This window comes from Gorilla gorilla, chromosome 8 (genome assembly GCF_029281585.2).
Source record: "Gorilla gorilla gorilla isolate KB3781 chromosome 8, NHGRI_mGorGor1-v2.1_pri, whole genome shotgun sequence".
Classification (NCBI taxonomy): Eukaryota; Metazoa; Chordata; class Mammalia; order Primates; family Hominidae; genus Gorilla; species Gorilla gorilla.
In genome coordinates, this window is record NC_073232.2 from 92519974 (window position 1) to 92540944 (window position 20971).

Sequence of the window (20971 nt, forward strand, 5' to 3'; positions counted from 1 at the left end):
TTGAAAACCACCACTTTAGGACCATCTGCCCAGCCACAGGGTGAGCACTCCAAGGTTTCTTTCTTAAATTTTGCACCTGAGACAAATGCCACCAGTACTAGGGTGAAGCGAGTGAGGCTATCTGTCTCAGGTGCGAAACTATTTAATAGTGTTTCCTCCAGCGCCCCCACAGCTGCTGAAAATTCTCTCAGGGCTGAATTCATGTGGTGCTTCTATTTTAGAAGTCAGACTAGATGTGTAGCATGGACTGGCCTTGACTAACATATCCAGGAGGCAGGAGAAGACCCATTGTGTTCTATCCCAGAAAGATGACCTGTAAGGTTGCACGTCTTTCTCCCTATCTTTTTTGTCCTAAGCATAATAAACAGTGTTGATCCCAACCTCCCACTGACCTTGGAAGGCAGTAGGTGCCTTTGCCTCTGGGAAGATCATGAGGCATTCATGCAGTCCTCCAGCCCATACTTAACATGGGTTGGATCCCTTGGGAGTGACCATGAGGGCAGCGAGAGGAACAGGAAGGCAGGGAGAAACAGGACTAGGACAAACACAGGTGTCAGGTCCACAACTATGCCAAATGTCATGCCCAGGGTCAGGTTCTAGCCCATGCTGAGGTTCGAGGGGACTGGGTGGATGGGCGATAGCTGAAAGAAAACCTGGCGGGCCATAGGCAGGTAAAATGTAGTTTTATTCAGCAGCTATCTCATCAGCAGCTCTCACACTGTCCACCTTTACCTAGGCTGTCTTCTCCAGATCTGCAGCTCCTCTCAGCAGCCAGCTCTGTGGCTCCTGCCACCCCCATGCTTGCAGGTGCACTCCCTGGCTGCAAGGCCAGCTACAGGGTCAGCGGCTTAACTCTCCCTCTGGGCACAAGCTGAGCCATGTCCTGGCTCCCCTCTATCTGTCTGCCAGATGGTCACTCTCCCTTACAGGGGCCAGTAGCTTCACTCTCTCTGGGTGCCAGTGCATGCCACGTGGAGCCATGCCCATCCGAGCCCAAGAACATCTGTACAGCGTCAGCAGGGCAGTTATACCTTTTCCAAACAATAGTGGCTTTGAGCCAAGTATGAACTTACACAAGCAGGTTATATAACAAGCGGAGTATACGCCTGTGACCTAAACTCGCTGAGTCACTCTGGCCTGGATATCCACCTTGGTCTATTCCTTGACCAAAGCACATCCATGTACTTTACAATAGGTGGTCTCCAAGTGTGTAGACCAGGGTCTCAAACCCAAAGGCCTGCAGGAGCCAAATGGGTGACATGGGCTCAGTGTAATACAAGAGGGAGCCTATAGCAAATAAGGAGTACAGGCCTAACGGGGCAGCTGCAACTCAGCTCCAGTCATGCAGGAATGCAAGCCCCATGGTGCCAGAATTTCTGAGTTTTCAAGAGAAGCCAGAATTCCAGATTTTTAAAAATATGAAATTTCTCAATGTTTAAATGTTGGCAACAAATTCAAATGTCTAAAAACACTTTGGAAACCAAAGTAAATGTGTCTGTAGGTGCAATATTGCCTGCTGGGCACCAGGCTGGGAACTTTGGAGTAAACAGGGCAAGGTAATGTCACAGAATATGGTCACATCAGAGCACATTGGTTCTAGGCCCCATCACAACTCAGGAGGCCCCCAGGGTCACCTTGCGTTCATGGCAAGTTGTATATGCCAAGCACCCCATCCCATCAGGCAGGTCCCACCTGGCACCCAAGGGCAAGGGGCCTGCCCTAGCAGAGGAGTTCTTGGGAGAGCAGCAGGGATGGGGCTTCAGCTTGGGCTTGAGGCATGGACTCTGATGCAGAGCTGACATGTTGACCAGGACCTGCCATCAATCTCAGGTAGACCAGCCTAGTTCTCAGCTCATGGCTGCTCCACACCCTTTGGATGTCATTCTTCCTCTATGTTTAGGGGGTAGTCCTCAAGCAAATGTCTGCAGATGAGCTACTCCCTGGGGCTCCTGCCAGGACCCAGCAGGCTTGATCTAGCCTAGTCTCTCTGGATTCTCCCATTTCTTTTTGTTTTTTTCTCATTTGAGACAAGGTCTCGCTCTGTTGTCCAGGCTGGAGTGCAGTGGTGTAATCACAGCTTACTACAGCCTCAATTTCTTGGGCTCTAAGGATCTTCCTGCCTCAGCCTCCAGAGTAGCTGACTACAGGGAATGCACTACAATGCCAGGTAAATTTTTTTTTTTTTTTTGAGACAGAGTCTCACTCTGTCCACCCAGGTTGAAGTGCAGTGGTGTGATCTCAGCTCACTACAACCTCTGCCTCCTGGGTTCAAGTGATTCTCCTGCCTCAGCCTCCTGAGTAGCTGGGATTACAGGAATGTGCCACCATGCCTGGCTAATTTTTGTATTTTTAGTAGAGACGGGGTTTCACCACGTTGGCCAGGCTGGGTCTCGAACTCCTGACCTCAGGTGATCTGCCCGCCTCACCTCCCAAAGTGCTGGGATTACAGCCGTGAGCCACCACGCCTGGCCAAATTTTTTAGTAGAGACAGGGGTCTCGCTGTTGGCTAGGCTAGTCTTGAACTCCTGAGCTCAAGTGATCCTCTCACCTCAGCTTCCCAAAGTCCTTGGATTACAGGCATGAGCCATGGTGCCTAGTCAATTCTCTCTTTTCTAAACCTCAACGCAGGAGGTTGGAAAAGGAGTGGGTGGAGACCCCTGATGCAAGGTAAGCTCTAGCTTCTGGACATGACACCATAATTCTCAGAAACTCTTTTATGGATTCTCTTCCCTCACACCACCAACCAACGGGCACAGGGTCCCCAGAGACCAGAGCCAGGAGCCCCTTTCAGCCTGGAGGCACCCTGAGGGGAGGCACTGGTCTTGTGACTCTCTGGGTTGTCCCCATCCTTCTCTCTGGCTCCCGCCGAGGGGCACCAGGAATTAGCACACACCCTTCTTCCCTCCTGGGACCTGGGTGAAGGACTACATTCTTCGCACCACACCTTCAGTGGACTTCACTGCACCTGCAACCAACCAAGATCCCTTTGCCTTTCAGGTGTCTGGGCCTCCTGCCTGGATTTCGGGAACCTCCCTTCCCATGTCCTTACAACGAGTCCCTGCAAACTAGTGTATGCTCAGGGTTTCCCGCACACAAATCTCTATGTAAGGTTACATGAATTTTCACTGGCTGATAAGGCCAGAACTCTGAGCCACAGGGCAGAATCAAGCAGAAGAAAACAAGTTGGTACCAGGAAGACATTTCCAGACCATTCCAGAGCTGGCTGACTCTTAATGTGGAAACAAGTTTTGGCTACAGACATTCAGGTTTAAGGCACATACCACAAATTACAAGAAGCCCTGTCACTGACAGGGAACTGGCTTTGTTCTCGTGGTTTCTGCAAGGAAGATGGAAGGAATGACTTTCTGGCCCTTTTTTTTTGTTTTTTCTAAAAAGGAGTGAGTTTGGCAGTAACAAAGCTCGTGACACACTCACCAGATGCACAGGCTACCCTCTCAGGCACGCCTCCCTTTCTCTCCTCAGCGAGGACACGGTGCTTCACCCACCCAGTCGCCCTCACCAGAAATGTGTATGCAGCAAACAGACTTGTATGCCTCTGTCTGGCAATGACTGTAAGAAAAGAAAATATGCCTCCAAATAAAAATATACAATTACATGACGAAATGAAGCCAAGTCTTAGCCACAGGCAAAGGGGAATGATTGCATGAGTCAGAAAAATGAAACATCTATTTTAGCAGCAACAGGCTGTGAGGGATGGGGTAGAAAAGGCATCCTGAGAGAGTTCTAGACCAACCCAGGTGCTGTGGCACACTATACAGGTCAGGAGGGGTGGAAGACAGGCCTAAGCTCTAGGACGGTGCATCTCGGGGCTATTTGTGGATTTGTTAGAAACAGACATTCTTTTGGCCTTTTCCTGGCACTGGTGTTGCCGGCAGGTGGGCAGAAGTGAGCCACCAGTCACTGTTCAGTCATTGCCACCACAGATCTTCAGCAGAATCTTCCGGTAATCCCCTGAAGTATCTCCCTGGCCACAGAAACAAGGAAGACATCCGTTAAGGGAGGCACAGTCACTTTCAGCCTTCTGGGTCCTGATATTCAGCCCTGAGCACCCTTATAGGGAGGAAGCCCCATCCTGGGGAATTTTCCCCCACTGCAGGTCCTGCAGCAGGCATCACAGACCTTAAAAAATGCAGTTTAGCCTTCTCCAGGCCCCCATCAGAAGACAGAAAGCAGCACTCACCCCAGCTATCCACGTCAAATGAATACCCACAAAAAAAAATTATAATCATCCTAAAAACCACTTCCCAGGGCTAACCAATACCGCTGTTTTCCCAGTGCATTTATGCTGCCTTAAATTGGGGTTACCAATGTAACACAACACAGTGTCCTGCTCAGGAAACGCAATCTCCTCACACATGACTGTCCAGTGGAAGGCTCGGACCTCCCAGGTCCCAGGGATCTCTCCTCTGTCTGAGGCCACTACACTTACTCTAAGAGTGCAGGCTCGGCTTGGCTCATTTCTTATCATTTCCTTCCACCCTAAGCAACTTGAGGGCAAGGCATGTGGCTTCTTCCAGATGTCCACAGCCCGCTGGCACGCAGGAGATACTCTGCAATGAATTATTAATTCTTTTTTTTTTTTTTGAGACGAAGTCTCACTCTGTCACCAAGACTGAAGTGGAATGGCGTGATCCCAGCTCACTGCAACCTCCGTCTCCCGGGTTCAAGCAATTCTCCTGCCGCAGCCTACCTAATTAGCTGAGATTACAGGCAAGCCCAGTTAATTTTGTATTTTTAGTAGAGACAGGGTTTTACCTTGTTGGCCAGGCTGGTCTCGAACTCCTGACCTCAAATGATCCACCTGCCTCAGCCTCCCAAAGTGCTGGGATTACAGGCGTGAGCCACTGTGCCCAGCCTAGAATTACTAATTCTCTAACAACAGCTTCATTCATACAGCCAAGGAAACACAGTGAGTTTCCTGTGATGACATGCCCACCATCATCAAATGCTACTGAGTCTAAGGTGGGAGGACGTGGTCCCCATGGTGCAATTGCAAGGCTCATGTGAGTTCAGAATTTGAGCGTTAGACCACACAGCTGAGAATGTATTTTGTCAGACTGGCTCTGCCACACAGCGATACAACTGTGGCTAGTGTTTAATAGACACTTGACCTGCACTGCCTCACTCAATACTCACAACATTCCCGGGAAGGAACGATTATTTTCTCATCTTAAAGACAATGGAGCTGGGGTTCAGGGAGATTTAAGGGAGCCATTCAAGGTCACACAGTTAGCAAGTAGAAAAGCTGGACTCCAAGTGGCGTGACCCCCAGGGCCCTCGCTCTTAATGGCCTTACTATGTGGCCTACGCCATAAAGCTGAGTGCAGGAAGTGCTTTGTCAGGGAGTGACAGCAGAACTCCACAGAGCCTTTGGGACATGAGTTCTCACTGACAGATCAAGGAATCACAGGGTGATCGGAACGCTGAAGGTCACGGTCAAGGTTGGGGAGGTCCCGAGTGTTCTCTGATGCTGCTGGGGGATGCAAGGTGGGGGCGACAGCAAGGTCATGACCCACCTGCCCTCAGAAATTTATAATCTGTTTAAGGGCAAGGGGATGAACAAGTCCGAGGTCCATAATCAAGATGCCCACACACAGCACAGAGGCCAAGCACATGGCCACTCCAAGGAGGGAGGTTCCACAGGTGACTGAGATGCCAAAAGGGAGCCCAGTTGGCTTGCAGCAGGCCCGTACCGAGATGTCGTGGTACAGCGACTTGCCGTACATCCGCTTATACTCTGATCTGATGTCCAGGAGGTCGGTCTCGCTGCGCGACACCATGATGCGAATCAGGGTCCGGTCCTTTGTTCCTGCCCCCTAAAGAGAGTCCACCCAAGAGCATGAGCACCAGGCCTCCTCACCTTCCCACCTGCCCTGGGCTCTCCAGTCCCCTCCCTACCCAGGTCCTCGGAACTCTCAGCTGAGATTTAGCTCTCCCCAGGCCTTCTGCCCTCAGCCCTTGGTCCCAGGCACAGGCGAGGCTAAGGTTCCACCGCAACCTGCACATGGAAGTTACATACCCTCATGGCCTTGTTGAGCCTCTCCGCAAAGAAGGCTGGGGTATTCTTGAGACATTTCACTAGAAGAGAGAAACTCGGCATAACCAGATCTGCAGAAAATTCTCAGCCCAAGCAGGGCATGGAGTCTACAAGTGTCCTCTTAGAGGCCCAGATGTCAAACCCATCACTGCATCCATCTTTTCTCCTCCTCCTTCTGTTCCAGGCTCAACTATCCCATGATCTTGGCTCCAGCTCTTTGGAACAGAAACACGCAAAGCCTGGAAACCAACCCACCCTCTTTCCTGGCAACCACTGTGGTGAAAGGACCAAGAGTCAGAGGGGCGGGGGTCTTAGTGGGGCTAGGAGCTACACAGGGAAGCAATGTGGATGGTGATGAGGAACTGTGCTGCTGCTCAGGCAGGAGGGGCAGACTGGAGAGGCCATGACCCTCATGGAGAAACCGTGGCTGAGTGGAATGTGCATCTCCCTAGGCTTCCCAGGCCACGAGACCTACTGTGGGGGACAGGCAGGGAAATGAGGATTTTCCATCTCTCCCATCCAGAAAGTTCCAAAAAAAGCATAATGAAAAAAGGGGCAGACTGATTTTCCCAAGTGAGTAGAAAGAGGGGTTGTGAGGACCTCAGGGCAGGGACCCAACTCTGCACAGTGGGAGGGCCCTGCTAGAGGACATGGGCAATGTAAGAGGCACACCACCATCCTGGAGCCAAGCCAGCTTTCCTCAGCATGGGCCTGTTTCGCTGCTGCAAGTAAAAATCTTTCCACGTGTTTCCATCACAAACATCTGACAACTGCCTGCAGGGATGTATTTTTAGAGGAAACGTGGCAGGATATGAGTCACACTCCTCCAGGAGCGCAGTTGGATGCCCTCCCACTAATACCCACACTGCAGTTCCCTACTCCAGAGCTGCACCGCAAACACACACAAGACACCTCCAGGACAGCTAGGGGTTCAACTGCACAGGGAACCGGGAAGCAGCATGACTTCCCAGCATCTGGACACTCTGGGCTGAGCGATCTTGGATCCTGTGGTCCCTTCACGGTGTCACCCATCAGCTGGAGGACAGGCGAGCAGCCTGAACACTCACGATACACGTTAGCCCCTGGCAGGTGGGCGGCAAACCTGAGACACTTACCCACGGCCAGCATGCCCTGCTCCAGGTCCCCGGACATCTCCCGGCAGATGCTCTTCTCAATGTCCCGGCCTGTCATTCTCTGGTACTCATTGAAAACTATGGGGATGACAGAGGCTTATATTATGAACTGAAATGCGTCTCCCCAAAGTTCATATGTGGAAGTCCCAACTCCCAGGACTTCAGAATATAACCGTGTTTGGAGATAAGATCTTTAAAGAGGTAATTAAGTTAAAACATGCTGCTAGGGTGTACCCTAATCCAATTCGCCTGGTCTCCTTAGAAGAGAAGATTAGGACACACACAGAGACCCCAGGGATGTGCACATGCAGAGGAAAGACCATGTGAGCACAGTGATTGCCACGAAGAGGCCACGGGAGAAACCGGCACCCAACTCTTGGATATCTGGCCTTCAAAACTGTAACAAAATGAGTATCTGTTGCTTAAGCCACCCAGTCTGTGGTATTTTGTCATGGCAGCAAGAGCAGACTAACAGAGGACTCACATGAGGTGGCCTCTGCCCCAAAATCCCCCACCTCCCACTCTGCTCCCACACCCTGCACGTCCCCAGGCCTGCTAGCTCTCAAGGAAGTCAGAGTCTTCGTCACAAGTTACATGCACCGCCTGATGTCCCTCCCTGTGTGGTCCCTTTCTCAGGACTGCCAATCTGCTTAACCAAATCGCACCTTAATACCCCTCCAGGGCCCACTCCCATGTACTCCAAGACAATGTCCCCTCTTCTCAAATCCTCCACACCTCCAGTCTCTGCCATTCCTTGGCTTTATTCATGCATCCGTCTGTCTTCCTCAGCCTGCCTGTGAGCTGAGGCCCAGCCTGCCCCAGCCAGCCTGGCTTCTTGCTGCCCACCTCGACCTAGGACACGCTAAGCACCCACAGGAGTGGATGGCTGGCTCCTAGAGAGACAGGCGGCATGATGGAGACCTTGGTCCTGACTCCAGTTCTGACCCAGGACATAAAACTCTCCTTCCCCAGCCTGAGTCTCAGCTACCATTTGCATTTTAAAGTTGTGATTTCTGCTCTGTGTGTATCTGTCTCAATTAATATCTTCTTCAAATCAGCTACTCTTTTCTCCTAAGTAATAATGTTTGTGAAGCCATGGGCTTGATGCACTACTTACATGTTCTGTACTCATTAAAAGAAATAATGATTAAGATGAAAATGCATTCACTCAGGCTCCATTACAGGATAGTGCAGAGGTTAAAAAGTGTGCTCTGGGGTCGGGTGGTCTGGGTTCAAATCCCAGCTCAGCTGTTACTAGCTGTGCACCCCTACTTCCTCTACCACCCTGTGCCTGCTTTCACAGCTGCAAATGGGGAGAGCCACAGCGCCTGTCTCTGTGTGCAGCACAGAGCAGTTGCTGGGTTTTCACCCTCACTGCCCACTGGAGCAGCCCTGGCCACAGCCCACCAGTTGCTCCGTGTGGTCACCATCCTCAGTCCTTGCCTGCCACCTCACACTGGCCTCCAGGACCCCCTTCCTCTGGGTCCTCCTCCCTCCCTAGCTGCTCCTTCTTAGTCTCCTCACACCGGTGGGTTCCCCACAGTCTCCCTCCTGAGGGGACCTCCTGCAGTCCCAGAGCCTCAGATAACTTCAACTACCCATAGCTCCCTTACCTTCCACAACCAGGCCAGACCTCTCCTGACCTCCACACTCAGCAACCCAGCAGCCTCCCTGCAGCTCCACCCTACAGGCACCTAAAGCCAGCTCCACCTACAGTTCCCCTGTCTCAGTTGAGGGCCATTCTCCCACTGCTTGGCCTAAAGAAACCCTGTATAATCCTCGACCCCTCTCTCTCCCACACGTCACGTGTCCAATTCATCAGCAAACATGGCCGGAACCTGACACCTCCTCACCACAAGCCCCTATTACCACCATTCCTCCCCGGGTCCCTGCAGCAGCCTCCCGACAGGCTTTGCTGCTTGGCCTTGCACACTTCACTCCATTCTCGGCACCACAGCCAGGGATTCTGCACAGCCTCCTCTGCTCAGGGCCCTCCACTGGCTTCCTCTTTCACTCAGGATAAATACCCAACTCCGGGAAGTCATCAGCAGGGCCCTCTCCCCTCTCTGCCCTCACCTCCCACTCCTCTTGCTCACTCCACCTGCTCCACATGGTCCCCCTTCACTGTTCTCAGTCGTGCTGGGAGCCCCAGGCAGGCCTCTGCCCCTGCATCTCCTTTAGGTTTTTAAATCAAATGTCATGACCTCAGTGGGGACTGGCCCAAGCACCTCCCGGTGGACCCTACCATCACTCCCTACCTGTTTCCAGCTTGATTTTCCTCTACAGGATTTCCCATCTGATACAGATTTTATTTCATTGTTGTTTACTGTCTGTCTCCCCAAATGAGAAAGTGCAGCCCATGGAACACACTCTGCAGTGCCCTGCCCCCCACCGTGGCCCCACACCTGCTCCAACACCTGACAGACTGACCCATGCGGGAGCGCGATTTATATCTGTTGAATGAATGAGTAAATGAATGGCACCCAGTATTATTGTTATGACTGTTTCTTATGCCAGGCTTTGGAAAACACTGGACTGGGTGCTCCCGAAGGACCCTCCCAACTCTGACGTTCCACATTCCCACGTACGAAGACATCAGGTTTCTACACTGGTAGAACCTCCAGAACTGGATGTTTGCCAGAACTCAGGAAACCCTCTGACAGTGTCTTTTAAATCCCCACCAGGGGGCTCTTTTGAGGAGGCGAAAGCCCCACGCAGGGAGGAACCACCCAGTGTTCCCATAGCTTTGTTTCCCCACAATCCCCTGACTGCCCTCATCTAACTGGCCTCTGAGGGACCCCGGCCTGCCTTACCTGCTACCAGGTGGGCCCGGCTCCGGGAGCACAGAACCGCATTGAACTTGGACTCGTCTGTTCCCAGGCGGTTCTCCCCGGCCGCATACAGCTCCTGGAGAGAGAGGAAGACTCATATGCGGCACAGGCCACACCCAGACCCCAGGCCCAGGTCACCCAGGAGAGCCTGGTAAACTTCTGAAGGTTTGAGCCTGAAGTATTTGCCAATTTGCAACCTCTGAACTAGATGGCCTTTGAAGTGCCTGCTAGGCCTCAGGTAGCAGCCCTGAAAAAGAGCAGAAAGCAGCAATCAGGGGCTGAGATCCCACAGGTCAAGATGAGGCCAAAGCAGCTCTGGACTGAGAAGGCAGAGCATGAGACAATTTTTGCCCCGCTAAAAGTGGCATGCAAAACTCTCGCTGGAGCAAAAGCCAGAGCCCTGAGCCCCAGGGGTGTCCAGCCCTGACTCCCAAAATGTGAATGGATGTTACCAGCCAGAGAGACACTGAATAAGGCAGACCCTGCAGGAGCAGCAGGTCTGAGACCAGGGCAGAGACAGGTGCTAACTGGGCACAGAAGACCGAGCCAGGAGTATAGGCCCTTGTCCAGGCTCTGCTTCTAGCTTTCAGTTGGGAACAGTGCTCAACCTTTTTGAGCCTCAGTTTCCTCCTCTGGAAAGCAAAAGGACCAGACCAGAGGAGTAGCTCTCCTCCAGCCCTAACAAGGGGGCATTCCTCGAGGTCTCATTCCAATCCCGCAGATGGTAGAGATAATTTAGACCACTGGCAGCTCCTGGTGAATGCCCTGCCGTGGATGACAAGAGCAGTGAAGGGAGACAGAGAGGTATGGCCAACTCCACCCCACCAGGAAGTAATGGCTCTGCCCTGCCATAATACTAAGGTTGAAATTCATTAGTGGGAAACCCAAACTTTTCGAGAGAGTGGCTTAGATGCCTGGACTTTGCTTGGACTTTTCCCCTTTTGTCTGCAACTCACAAGAGGGACAACGACAGAATTCTAAGGGTGCTCAACTAACGTGGCAGCTGGTTTCTAGGCTCAAACCCTCAAAAACTTAATAAGCAAGTGCAAATTCTGCCCCTTTGCAAACATAATGCTATGTGCAACTAAACATGGGGAAAGTACGCTGTCACACAAAATCCCACGTCCAAAACTGTGATCTATCAACTATCGAAATACTAATTATCTCACATGTTCCCTCCTATAGGTGGGGAAGCTGAAGCCCTGGAGGTCAGATGACCTGTTCTAGGTCATACAGTTGAACAGTTCAGCACGTCTGAAACTCGCAGCATCTGCAACCCACTGCTTATCTATTGTTCTTTCCACCCTAGGGTACCTCTCTCAGGAAGCAAGAAAGCGGGGTGCATCCCTGCTTTAGAAAGTCCAGGGGCTTGGCCATCACACTCACCTGGGCATCTCTCTGGGCGAGGGACATGTCCACATTTGTGCTTTCATCACGGTTTCCCTGAAAGAAAGCAGGTGTATGGTCAAGCCCACTCCTTCCCCATTTCTTTTCCCTTTCCTCATTGCGGGGATCCCATCTCTTTGACTTCCATGGCTTGGGGGCCCCAAGCCCTGCTGTGGGAAAAGTACCTGAGAGAGAGAGATGAGGAGCCGCTGGAAGTGCCCTGATGTGTCGCTTCGAATGGCCTCTTCCAGGGTCTTTTTGAATTCTGAAAGGGAGAAGCAAGGAAGGTCCATCCTGTAGCTCTCTTTATGGAGCTGCCCATTGCAAAACACTATCAACAGTGGGTACTGGGGAGAAAAAGGCTGGAGGTCTTGGCTCGGGCTCAAGAGAACAAATAGCCCATATGGCCCTCCAGGGATATACAAGCCTGTGACCTCCAGGCTGACCTGGCCTCTAGTCAGCCTTGGCCCAAACCACATCCAGGTTTTCCCTGGCTCTCCCTTACATTAGTCATTTGCACCATGTATAAACAGAAGGAAGGGCTGGGTCTTGGGTCAAAGCCCAAAGTATTGGGGGTGGCAGAAGATGGGTTGATAAGAAGTCCAGGAAGGAGTAAAAGGCCCTAGGAGAGAGTGAGGCCACAGCCCCAAGAGCACAGGGATCTGCAGAGGGCAGAGGGCAGAGGGCAGAGGGAGCGGCCTCACCTGCTTTGTAGGCTCTGTTTAATTCTCGGATGTGCTCATTGCTGCGGGAAGCGAGGATCTCAATCAGGCAGGCTTCATCAGTGCCAACCCCCTGCAGGGGCAGAGAATACAACCAACCATGCGCTTGTTCCAGCAGCCTCACCAGCACTCGGGAAGAAGAGTGGGGGCCATGCTGCTGCCTTAATCCCAGCAACAGAGGCCCCTGACACAGAGACATACCCTCCAGCCACTCCCAGGCTCGAGGGCATCAGCTCTTCTCCACAGCCCGGGCAAGCACAATGACAGTGGCAGTGGTGATGAGTAGGGCTCACACAAAGGGGCATCCCCATGGATCAGAAAACTGAGCATCAGAGAGGGGTACTGGCTGGTCCAAGGCCACACAGTAAATGGTTGGGTTAAAATGTGGACCGAGGCCTGCTTTATTCAGAGTTCAGCTGGAAGTGAGATGACAACAATGAAAAAATGGGTAAAAAGCAAGAGAGATCCAAGTGGACATACGAAACCCTGGTCCTAGAGGGGATGGTGTAATGTCTGAAAACAACTAGGAAAAGGTAGGAACAACGAGGATGAATGGGACAACCACGCCAGGGACAGTAAGACCGTAGAGGACAGGCTGGGCAGCCTGGCTTGTATGTTGGTTTGAATCCTGGCTCTGCAGCTTACCAGCTGTGTGACCTCGGGCACATTACTTAACCTCTCTGTGCTTCCAGCTCCTTGTCTATAAGATGGGAGTGATACTAGGACCTACCTCACAGGAAAGTCACGAGGATTAAGTGAGTTAATGTACGTAGAGCACTTAAGGTCTGTCAGGCAGGACGTGCGACATTGTGTCAGCTGTTTCCTGCTACAGCTACTATTGGGTTACTACACGTTAGCCCCTCACCCAGTATTCCCAGCATGTCCTGAGACAGCATCCACTGTCCCCATTTCACAGGTGCTCAAGGATACACAGCTGGTGAGTGACAGCTGCCCCAAACCTGTGTGGTTTCTAACACTCCACAACCACCAGCTCATGACTCCGGCTGAAGACGCGGGCCAGGGAGATGTCTGGGTCCACTCCCTGGGGCCCCGGGCCATCGCCCTGCCTGATGGCCTCCTGACCCCCTCCCTAGAATAACACATGTAGATGTGTTTCAGCGGAGAACCCTCTCCTTTCCAGGCCACCACACTGAAGTCTCTGCTTCTCCTGAAGGAGGGAACATTCACTGTGCTTATCAGGCCTCTGAGTGACAGGCTCCTTCTGGGCTCCAGCCTGACTCATGGGATTCCCCTTCCAAGGGAGCTGCCTGCCCCTGCCTGCAGGGTGCACACAGAGCTGTGGGACTGCACAGAATGGACAGGACCCACCCCTCAGTCAAAATCCACAGGACTGGAGGGAACAGTGAGCCCAAGCCGGGCCCGTCAGAACCTGCCCGTTTGGAGACCCTGCTGGTCTCTTCTGGAGCTGGGTCTCATAGGTATGCGGAGAGTGGTCAACAGGCCACTCCTCCCACCCCACATGAAGCAGCCATGGCAGGAGAAGCACAGAAACTGACAGAAAAGCGGGCGCTCGGGAGAGACAGAGACCAGAGAGACGTCTGGCCTGGGCCCTCTTTATCCACATGACTGATTCTCCACTTTTGTTGTTCTTAAACTGAAGTGTGTTTCTGTCATTTGCTAGTAACAGAGTCCTAAAGAATGAGAACGACACCAACCATGGCCTCCTACCCCTCTTCTTACCACAGAATCGCAATCTTCAAACCCTAGCTCCACCTTTTCTTTAAGATGGAGAGAGACTTAAGCCTCCCTGATGATGACTGGTGCGTCATTTGTCTCTTGGGGAAATCACAGGGAGTTCCCTTTTCTATAGCATGTGGACTCCAACCCAGGAAGGCCTGGGAGCCATACTGACAACAGCAGCTAATGAGTGGGCTAGAACACAGCACGCCATCCAGGCCTCCTTGTGGGCTGTGTGTCCACACACACACACACACACACACACACACACACACACACACACACATACGTACACACCTTGATGGCTTCCTTTATCTCATAAATGTCAAAGAGGACTGGGGTCTTCATCAGAGCCAAGATTGTCTTCTCAAAGTTTCCTGACAGTTCAGATTTCAGATCTTTGATCAAATCCTGATTGGATATTCAAACAAACAACCAACAACAAAAAAAAAGTCTATTTTAAAAATCCACAGGAGGTAACTAATAAGAGCCATATCCCAGATTTGAGGAACAGCAGCATGGACATCCCCCAGGGGCCTGAGAGAAAAGCCTGCTCTCAGCCCTGCCCCAAACCTCCCAAATCAGAGACCACATTTTACCAAGATGCCCAGGGGATCGGTGACACAATGAAGTTTGAGAAGCACTGGGCTAGAACACGAATCTAATCAATATTTACCGAATTTTTATCTTTCTAAGATTCAAAACCCCAGAAGTTCAAAATATGCTCATACACGCCCCTCGTACTTGGGCAGCACTCACAGCCTTTCCCTGCAAAGCTCTTACATCAGCTAAACCCCCCAGGGTGGTCATGAAGAGGGCAGGGGAAGGAAAATGATGTGGCCACAACCTCAGTGAGATGTGGCAGAGCAAGGGCTAGAACCCAGGGATAGATGTCTGGAGCCTCTCAGCAAACCTCGGCACCCGGTGGCATCCTTCACCTCCCAACGATGCCACCAGCTGGATGGGCAGAAGGAAATGCCCTCCTGCTCCTTACTGTCCATCCGGGAGATCCGGGCCCACCCAAGGAAAAGCAGGGGAGAGCAGGGCTGTGCGGAGCCCAGGACACGCCTCACTGTCCCGCGCCCCCACCCCACAGCTCACCTTGCCGTAAGCCGTCTTGAAGGAAAGTAGGATCTGCTGCCGCTGCTTGTTGGAGCGACTCCCCAGGCAGTCGATGATGGCCTGCTCATCCGTCCCTAGAGGAAGAGGCAGCAGGGGTGGGTCGGGTAGGAGTCATGAGATGCTCTGCAGCTGAGACTTCCCTGGCCTGGGCCCCTCAACTGTTCTGGGCATGCTAGCCATACCCCCACATCCACCTTCTATCACCACTGGGGCCAGGTCTGCGTCCCCCAGCTACCCCAGCCCACAGAGCCACAGTGAAACTGCCTGGGAAATAGGGGGCAGGGAGTAGGATTTGAGCCGCCCAGGGTCTCTTACCGAAGCCTTTCATGGCCTTCCGCAGGACCTCAGCATCTCGCAGGGGGTCAAAGCCGGGAGCATCAGTGATGGTGCCTCGGCTTCCAAACTACTCGGACAAACAGTCTCAGGTAAGATGTCGTGCATGCCGCCTTCCCCACATTCGAGGCTGCTCTACCCCAAGACTCTGGGAACAGCCCTTTCTCTAAGAGTTGGAGTATCTAAAGGAGTCCACAGTCAACAACGCAGAGGACTTTACGCCGCGTCTACCTAACTTGACTGTTATCTGGCCTTGTGTTCTAGTACTGAAGCTTTTTCCTGGCTCCAGTGGCTGGGAGCTCACCTATAGCTGAGTCCTGATGCTGAAAATCTGCCCAGTGCCCAGGTCCTCCAGGGCTGGGGCTCAGGCTCCTGATGAAGGGCAGGTCTCGGGAGCAGGGGCTGTGGCCTCTCTCATCGATGCCTGGCCTCCACAGCACATGTGAGCACACATGGGTACTCCTAACAGGGCTGGCTAGCCCATGTGTCCCCTCCAGTGGATGCAGGTATTGAGCCTCCACAACTGTGCATGGCAGCCTGATGACCTCTTGATCTAGCACTGGTTCCCTCGCACTGTTCTCTAGACTAGCATCTGCCGGACTTCCTCCAGACCCTGACAGCTGCACAAACCCGCAAACTGGAACTTTCCAGGCTAAACTGTCTCCCAGTGGATTGTCTTCCTAGGGGCTGGTACAAACTGGTTATAACACAATTAAGAGGGCAGCTCAGGGAAAAGATAAGGGAGGGAGGCTGGAGGATGGCACAGGGTGGGGGAACGTGTGGGTATGGAAGGGAAGGAGGAAAGGAGACCCTCTGTCTAAAAATAGTCATTGAGCACATACCACTACCCCTGTGCTGGCTGGTTGGGCCACAGAACCATGACAACGAATTCTAGGCTCTGCAAACACGAACTGTTCTCCAAAATGAGCCAAGATCAACCCTGGAGGAACTGCCAACATTCTCCCTACCCAAAGGGAATTTTAATAATCCTCCAAAACCTGTCTGGCGGTGGGGTGCATATCAAGGGGATCGAAGACAGCTGTTGAGCACAAAGCCTTGAGACAGGTGGCCTGGGCAGTTCTTACAAAACACACAGCCCAGGCAGTAAATGACACAGAGGAATAAGGAGTACTCGCCAGGGGTGTTCTGACCCAACTCGGATGTGGAGCGTCTCATCACACTAGGAGAAACAGGACAGCTCCCTTGGGCCTTAAGCAACACAACCCAGAGGTGGGGAGTCTGCAAGAAGGTGACGCTCTTTGTTTGTCTTTTTTTTGTTTTTGTTTTTTTTTAAAAAACTAGGTCTTACTCTGTCACCTAGGCTGGAGTGAGTGCAGTGGCATGATCCCGGCTCACTGCAACCTCTGTCTCCTGGGCTGAGGTGATCCTCCCACCTCAGCCTCCCGAGTAGCTGGGCCTACAGGTATGCATCACCATGCCCAGCTAATTTTTTTTTCTATTTTTAGTAGAGACAGGGTTTCACCATTTCGCCCAGGTTGGTCTTGAACTCCTGGGCTCAAGCGATCTGCCCACCTCTGCTTCCCAAAGTGCTGGGATTACAGGCATGAGTCACTGCACCCGGCCGACACTGTTTGTTAAAACAAGAAGTGCAGCTGGAGACCTGCACCTTTCCCTGTCTCCCCATCTACTGGGCCATGTGTCTCCAGCCTTTGGGGCCCAGCCTGGACCAAGGGAGGCAGTGGGCTGACACTCACCTGGGTTGGGAGCACAGCGGGGGTGACAGTCCCAGACCCCGAGTATCCTGGGTAGCTCGGCACTGGCTGCTGCTGCTGCCCAGGGAGTGGCACTGGAGGCTGACCAGGGTAGGTCACTGGTGGCTGCCCAGGGTAGGCCCCTGGGGGCTGCTGTCCAGGGGGTGGCATGGGCTGGCCCGGCACAGGGGCCCCTGGGTATGGTGGATATGAGGGCATCCTGGAGGGTGGGTTTCCTCCTGGGGGTGGATACATCCCATAGGGAGGAACAGGCTGCTGGGCAGAGGGGGGCTGCCCAAAGCCGCCAGGGGGCACTGGTGGGTAGCCAGCCCCAGGGGCCCCAGGGTACAGGTTGGGCATGTTGGCTCCTCCAAATGTCCCAGACATGTTGGCCGCCTGCAAGGACACAAAGCAAAGCCTGAGGCCAATGGGCCCTGCTGCACTCCGTCCCTCCACCCTTTTTCATACCTAAGCCAAGTCAGTCCTCACAGCATCTCCGCTTGTGGAATATGAAGTACCGTTATACCCATTTCACAGACCACAGAATGAGTTTACTTGCTCAAAGCTACACAGCCAGTGAACAGTGCGACTGGATCCAAACCAGAGATCCTCATCCCTTTCTGCAGGGGAGATGCCTTCCCTCTCCACATGGTTGCTCCTCCCATCCCAGACCACCTGGGTGAAGGTTAAGAGCTCACTGCCCAAGAAGGAGCGTGGGTCCCATATGCAGGGTTGGGGGCACCCCCATCACATCAGCCTGCTACCCACAGACACCTCTGGCAGGCATGTTCAGGTGAATCTGCACTCACCAGGAATAAAAACCTAAATCCTTAGGATGGATAGCCTCCTACACCCTGCAAGAGCTGGACCCCCAGACTTCATTTCCCATCTCACCCCCTCGCCTTTCCACTTTAGCCACACTGGCCTCTCCTCCCTGTCCCTGAGCACCTCACACCCCTTGGCACCTCAGGGCACTGGCACTCCCTAGACATCCATACAGCACTTCCGTCCCCTGATGCAGGTCTTTGCTCACACATCCTCTTTTCAGCCAGACCCACCTTACTGCTAACTTAAAATCATTATCCTTACATCACCCCACCCCCACTCCTGACCCCTTTACCCTGGTCATCTTGTTCCTATGGCACCTACACTTTCAATAACATCACATCGTTGACTTAAGGTACTGCCTGTCTTTTCCCCATAGATGATAAGTGCAGCACAGCTGAGATTTTTGTTTGTTTTATTCACATATCCCCAGTGCCTAGAACTGGGCCTGGCACAAATTAGGGTGTGTATTGGTTACATAATTTCCTCTAAGCATACGTTTGTTTTCAAATCGTAAACTAAGCATACGTTTGTTTTCAAATCATAAAATGTATTATTTAAAAAGTGAAACAACAAATTTAAAAAGTAGCATGTCTGCCCAAGATACCTGCCACACACCCACCAAGGCCTAACCAGAAGAGCCCTCCATATGTACACACATGCACATGCAGGTATATGAATGTGGATACTCATACATAGCACGTGCATGCACACTCATGCAGATACCCTCGCCACCTACCCAAACCTAACCCCTCAGGGCTGAAAGGGACCTGTGAGATCATCTGGTCCCCTTCCCCTCATTTTACAGATGGGAAAAGTGAGACCCAGAGAGGGGCAGAGAGCAGGTGGCAGAAGCCTGATGAAAACCCTGTTCTAAGGTACAGCTCAACACACTACACACCACAGCAACACACACATAGACAACTCTGGAGCCCCAGAGGCCAGCAGCTTTGATTCCTCTGGCCATGCAGGTGTGGCCCCAGGGCTGCCTCAGCAGGAGAGCTGGACTCACCATTCCCGAGAGGTAGTCCTGGTTGAACTGCCCCGCATAGTTGGCCACGTTATCCAGCCCGATGGGGGGCATGCTGGGCGGAGGAGGGTAGGCAGCACCTCCCCAGGGACCACCACCTGAAAGCAACACCAAGCCCTTTAGCCCCCTGCCAGTCCCCCACCACACGGGGAAAGGCAGAGATGAGAGCTCCCAGGTGGTCAGAAAGGGAGGCCCCCAGTAAAGCCTCGAGCCTCGCGACACCACAGACCACATGAAAACACCAGGAGGAAAGTCTCCCCCTATCCCACTGGCAGAGGAGGGGAAACCTTCCCCTCTTCCCAGGGAGGAAGGTGGAGTTCCCCAAACACTCCCAAGACCCTCTGTGGGGTATTAAGGAGGTTGGGAGAGCCCAGGCAGGCTCTGCCCTCCCAAGTTCACCATCATGGAGCAGGAGGACAGACAAGGACAGACTGTTGTGGGACACCATGCTGAGCCCATGACAGAGGTGACCATAGGGAGCTCTGAGATTTCAGTAATGCGAAGGCACTGGCGGGAGGGGGTTTGGCTGTTTGCTATTACAAGTCTGTAAAAGGCAGGGAGAAGCAGGATAAGAGGCTGGAGGGACATGGGGCTGGGTCATGGTAAACACAGATACCAGTCCACAAGAGGACAGGAAGAAACAGAGGTGAAAAGCCCGCTCTGAAACCAGCAGGACCGGTATGTGCCCTGGGGCAAGGCTTTCACCCTCCTTAGGCTTGTTTCCTCAGCTTACAAATGGGCTAATTGTGAGTGTATGCCTAGACTGCTGTGATGAAGACTGAGTTAACGCCTGCAGGGCTCAGCTGGGTGCCCGATGGGCATTCGACATCATCATGGGGCCTCTGGCCTGTTAGATGCTTTCCTCTACATGGCAGCTTCGGATCGGCTCTTCATCTCCAGGGCTCCAGACCCTCCAGGAAGAACCTTCCCTAAATTTCCTGCCTCCTCCTCTCTTGCTGCTCAGAGGCTGCTCAGCTGTGCTAGCAAAGGTGGCAGTGGCAGGATCTGGATGGCAGGATTTCTACTATAGAGAGAGAACCCAGGCCAGTGCCAGCCAACCTGGGGTGGGCTCATTCAGAGGGCAGTGGCCCAGCTCAGCCCCTAACATGCCCTGGGACAGCAGCTGAGCCACCTCTAGGTCTGAGTTTGTTCTTCACCTGCTGAATGGGAGGGAAGGTAAATGGCCTGCAGGTCGGGGGTGCTCAAACCACAGGACTTCAGCTCCAAAGAAATCAATGATGCCTAGGAGTCCCCTGGGGAGAGGGGCAGTGGCTCAGGCACCCTCAGGATGACCAGCCTTGGAATGACCCTTTTCTCCCCTTGGTCTCATGAGCCCTCATATTTCCTTTCCCACAGTGGGGACCAAATCTCATTTGAGGACCAAAAGGGGCCAGGGCCAGAGAAGACGACTTCTCCATGTGACTACCCACAGCTCCTGCAGAAAACAGGGAGTGAGTGACCTTTGACCCTTAGCATCTGCCTCCACTTCCTCTCTTGGCAAGGGGGATCTTGTTGCTGCAAACCCACACACCTTGAGCAGAGGGTAGGAGAGGTGGCAAGGGGCAACCATCACCTAGCAATGCTTTGGAGGACACCGTGTCGCTCTGCCTGCCTATCTCATCAGTATCCAGGACCACCTAATGAGGGAGAAATCCTTGAAGCAATTTTGCAGAGAAGAAAACTGAGTCTCAAAGTGACAGCATTTGCCCACTGTTACTAGAGAGTAAGGCAAGAGACCCAGCCCTGGGCCTGGTCCAGGGCTTTCTGGAGGCAGTTTCAAACCTAGGCCTCCAATGGCCTTAGTGTCATGCTCTTCTCCAGCCCCTGCCTCAGCTGGCTGTCCCTCTACTCCTGTTGTCCTCTCCTCCCCTGCTGGGCCGTGCTGTGAGGGGAGGAGGGGAGTGAGGAAACTACTGTTCTCTCCTCTCCACTCCCAGCCACTGTACAGAGGCAGCATTCACTCTCCTCCCCACCCCAGACCCTCTTACCTGGTGCAGCTGGTGGGTAGCCACCTGGGGGCGGGGGATAGCCAGGGTAGCTCATGGTTAGATCTGGAAGAGAAGACGAAAGCACATTCAGGCTCTGCCTGAGAGCCCCTGCTGGCCTGTGGGACCCAGCTTC

At 52.9% G+C, this 20971-nt stretch overlaps 1 protein-coding gene across 5 annotated transcripts in view; it reads right to left on the reverse strand.

Moving 5' to 3' along the window:
- Positions 1-3669: 3669 nt before the first annotated feature.
- Positions 3670-20971, reverse strand: part of ANXA11 (annexin A11) — a 49979-nt gene continuing 32677 nt past the window's right edge. For 4 of the 5 annotated variants that reach the window (XM_004049672.5, XM_063710288.1, XM_055352448.2 and 1 more), the window contains exons 2-15: positions 20839-20901; positions 18833-18948; positions 16999-17391; positions 15266-15353; positions 14930-15024; positions 14126-14239; positions 12113-12203; positions 11594-11673; positions 11409-11465; positions 10005-10098; positions 7174-7269; positions 6041-6099; positions 5715-5837; positions 3670-3985 (exon numbers count right to left, since the gene is read on the reverse strand). In XM_004049672.5, coding sequence (XP_004049720.1) covers positions 3926-3985; positions 5715-5837; positions 6041-6099; positions 7174-7269; positions 10005-10098; positions 11409-11465; positions 11594-11673; positions 12113-12203; positions 14126-14239; positions 14930-15024; positions 15266-15353; positions 16999-17391; positions 18833-18948; positions 20839-20893 — 1521 coding nt within the window. In that variant the 5' untranslated portion in view covers positions 20894-20901 and the 3' untranslated portion in view covers positions 3670-3925. The other variant, XM_063710289.1, reaches the window with a different exon arrangement.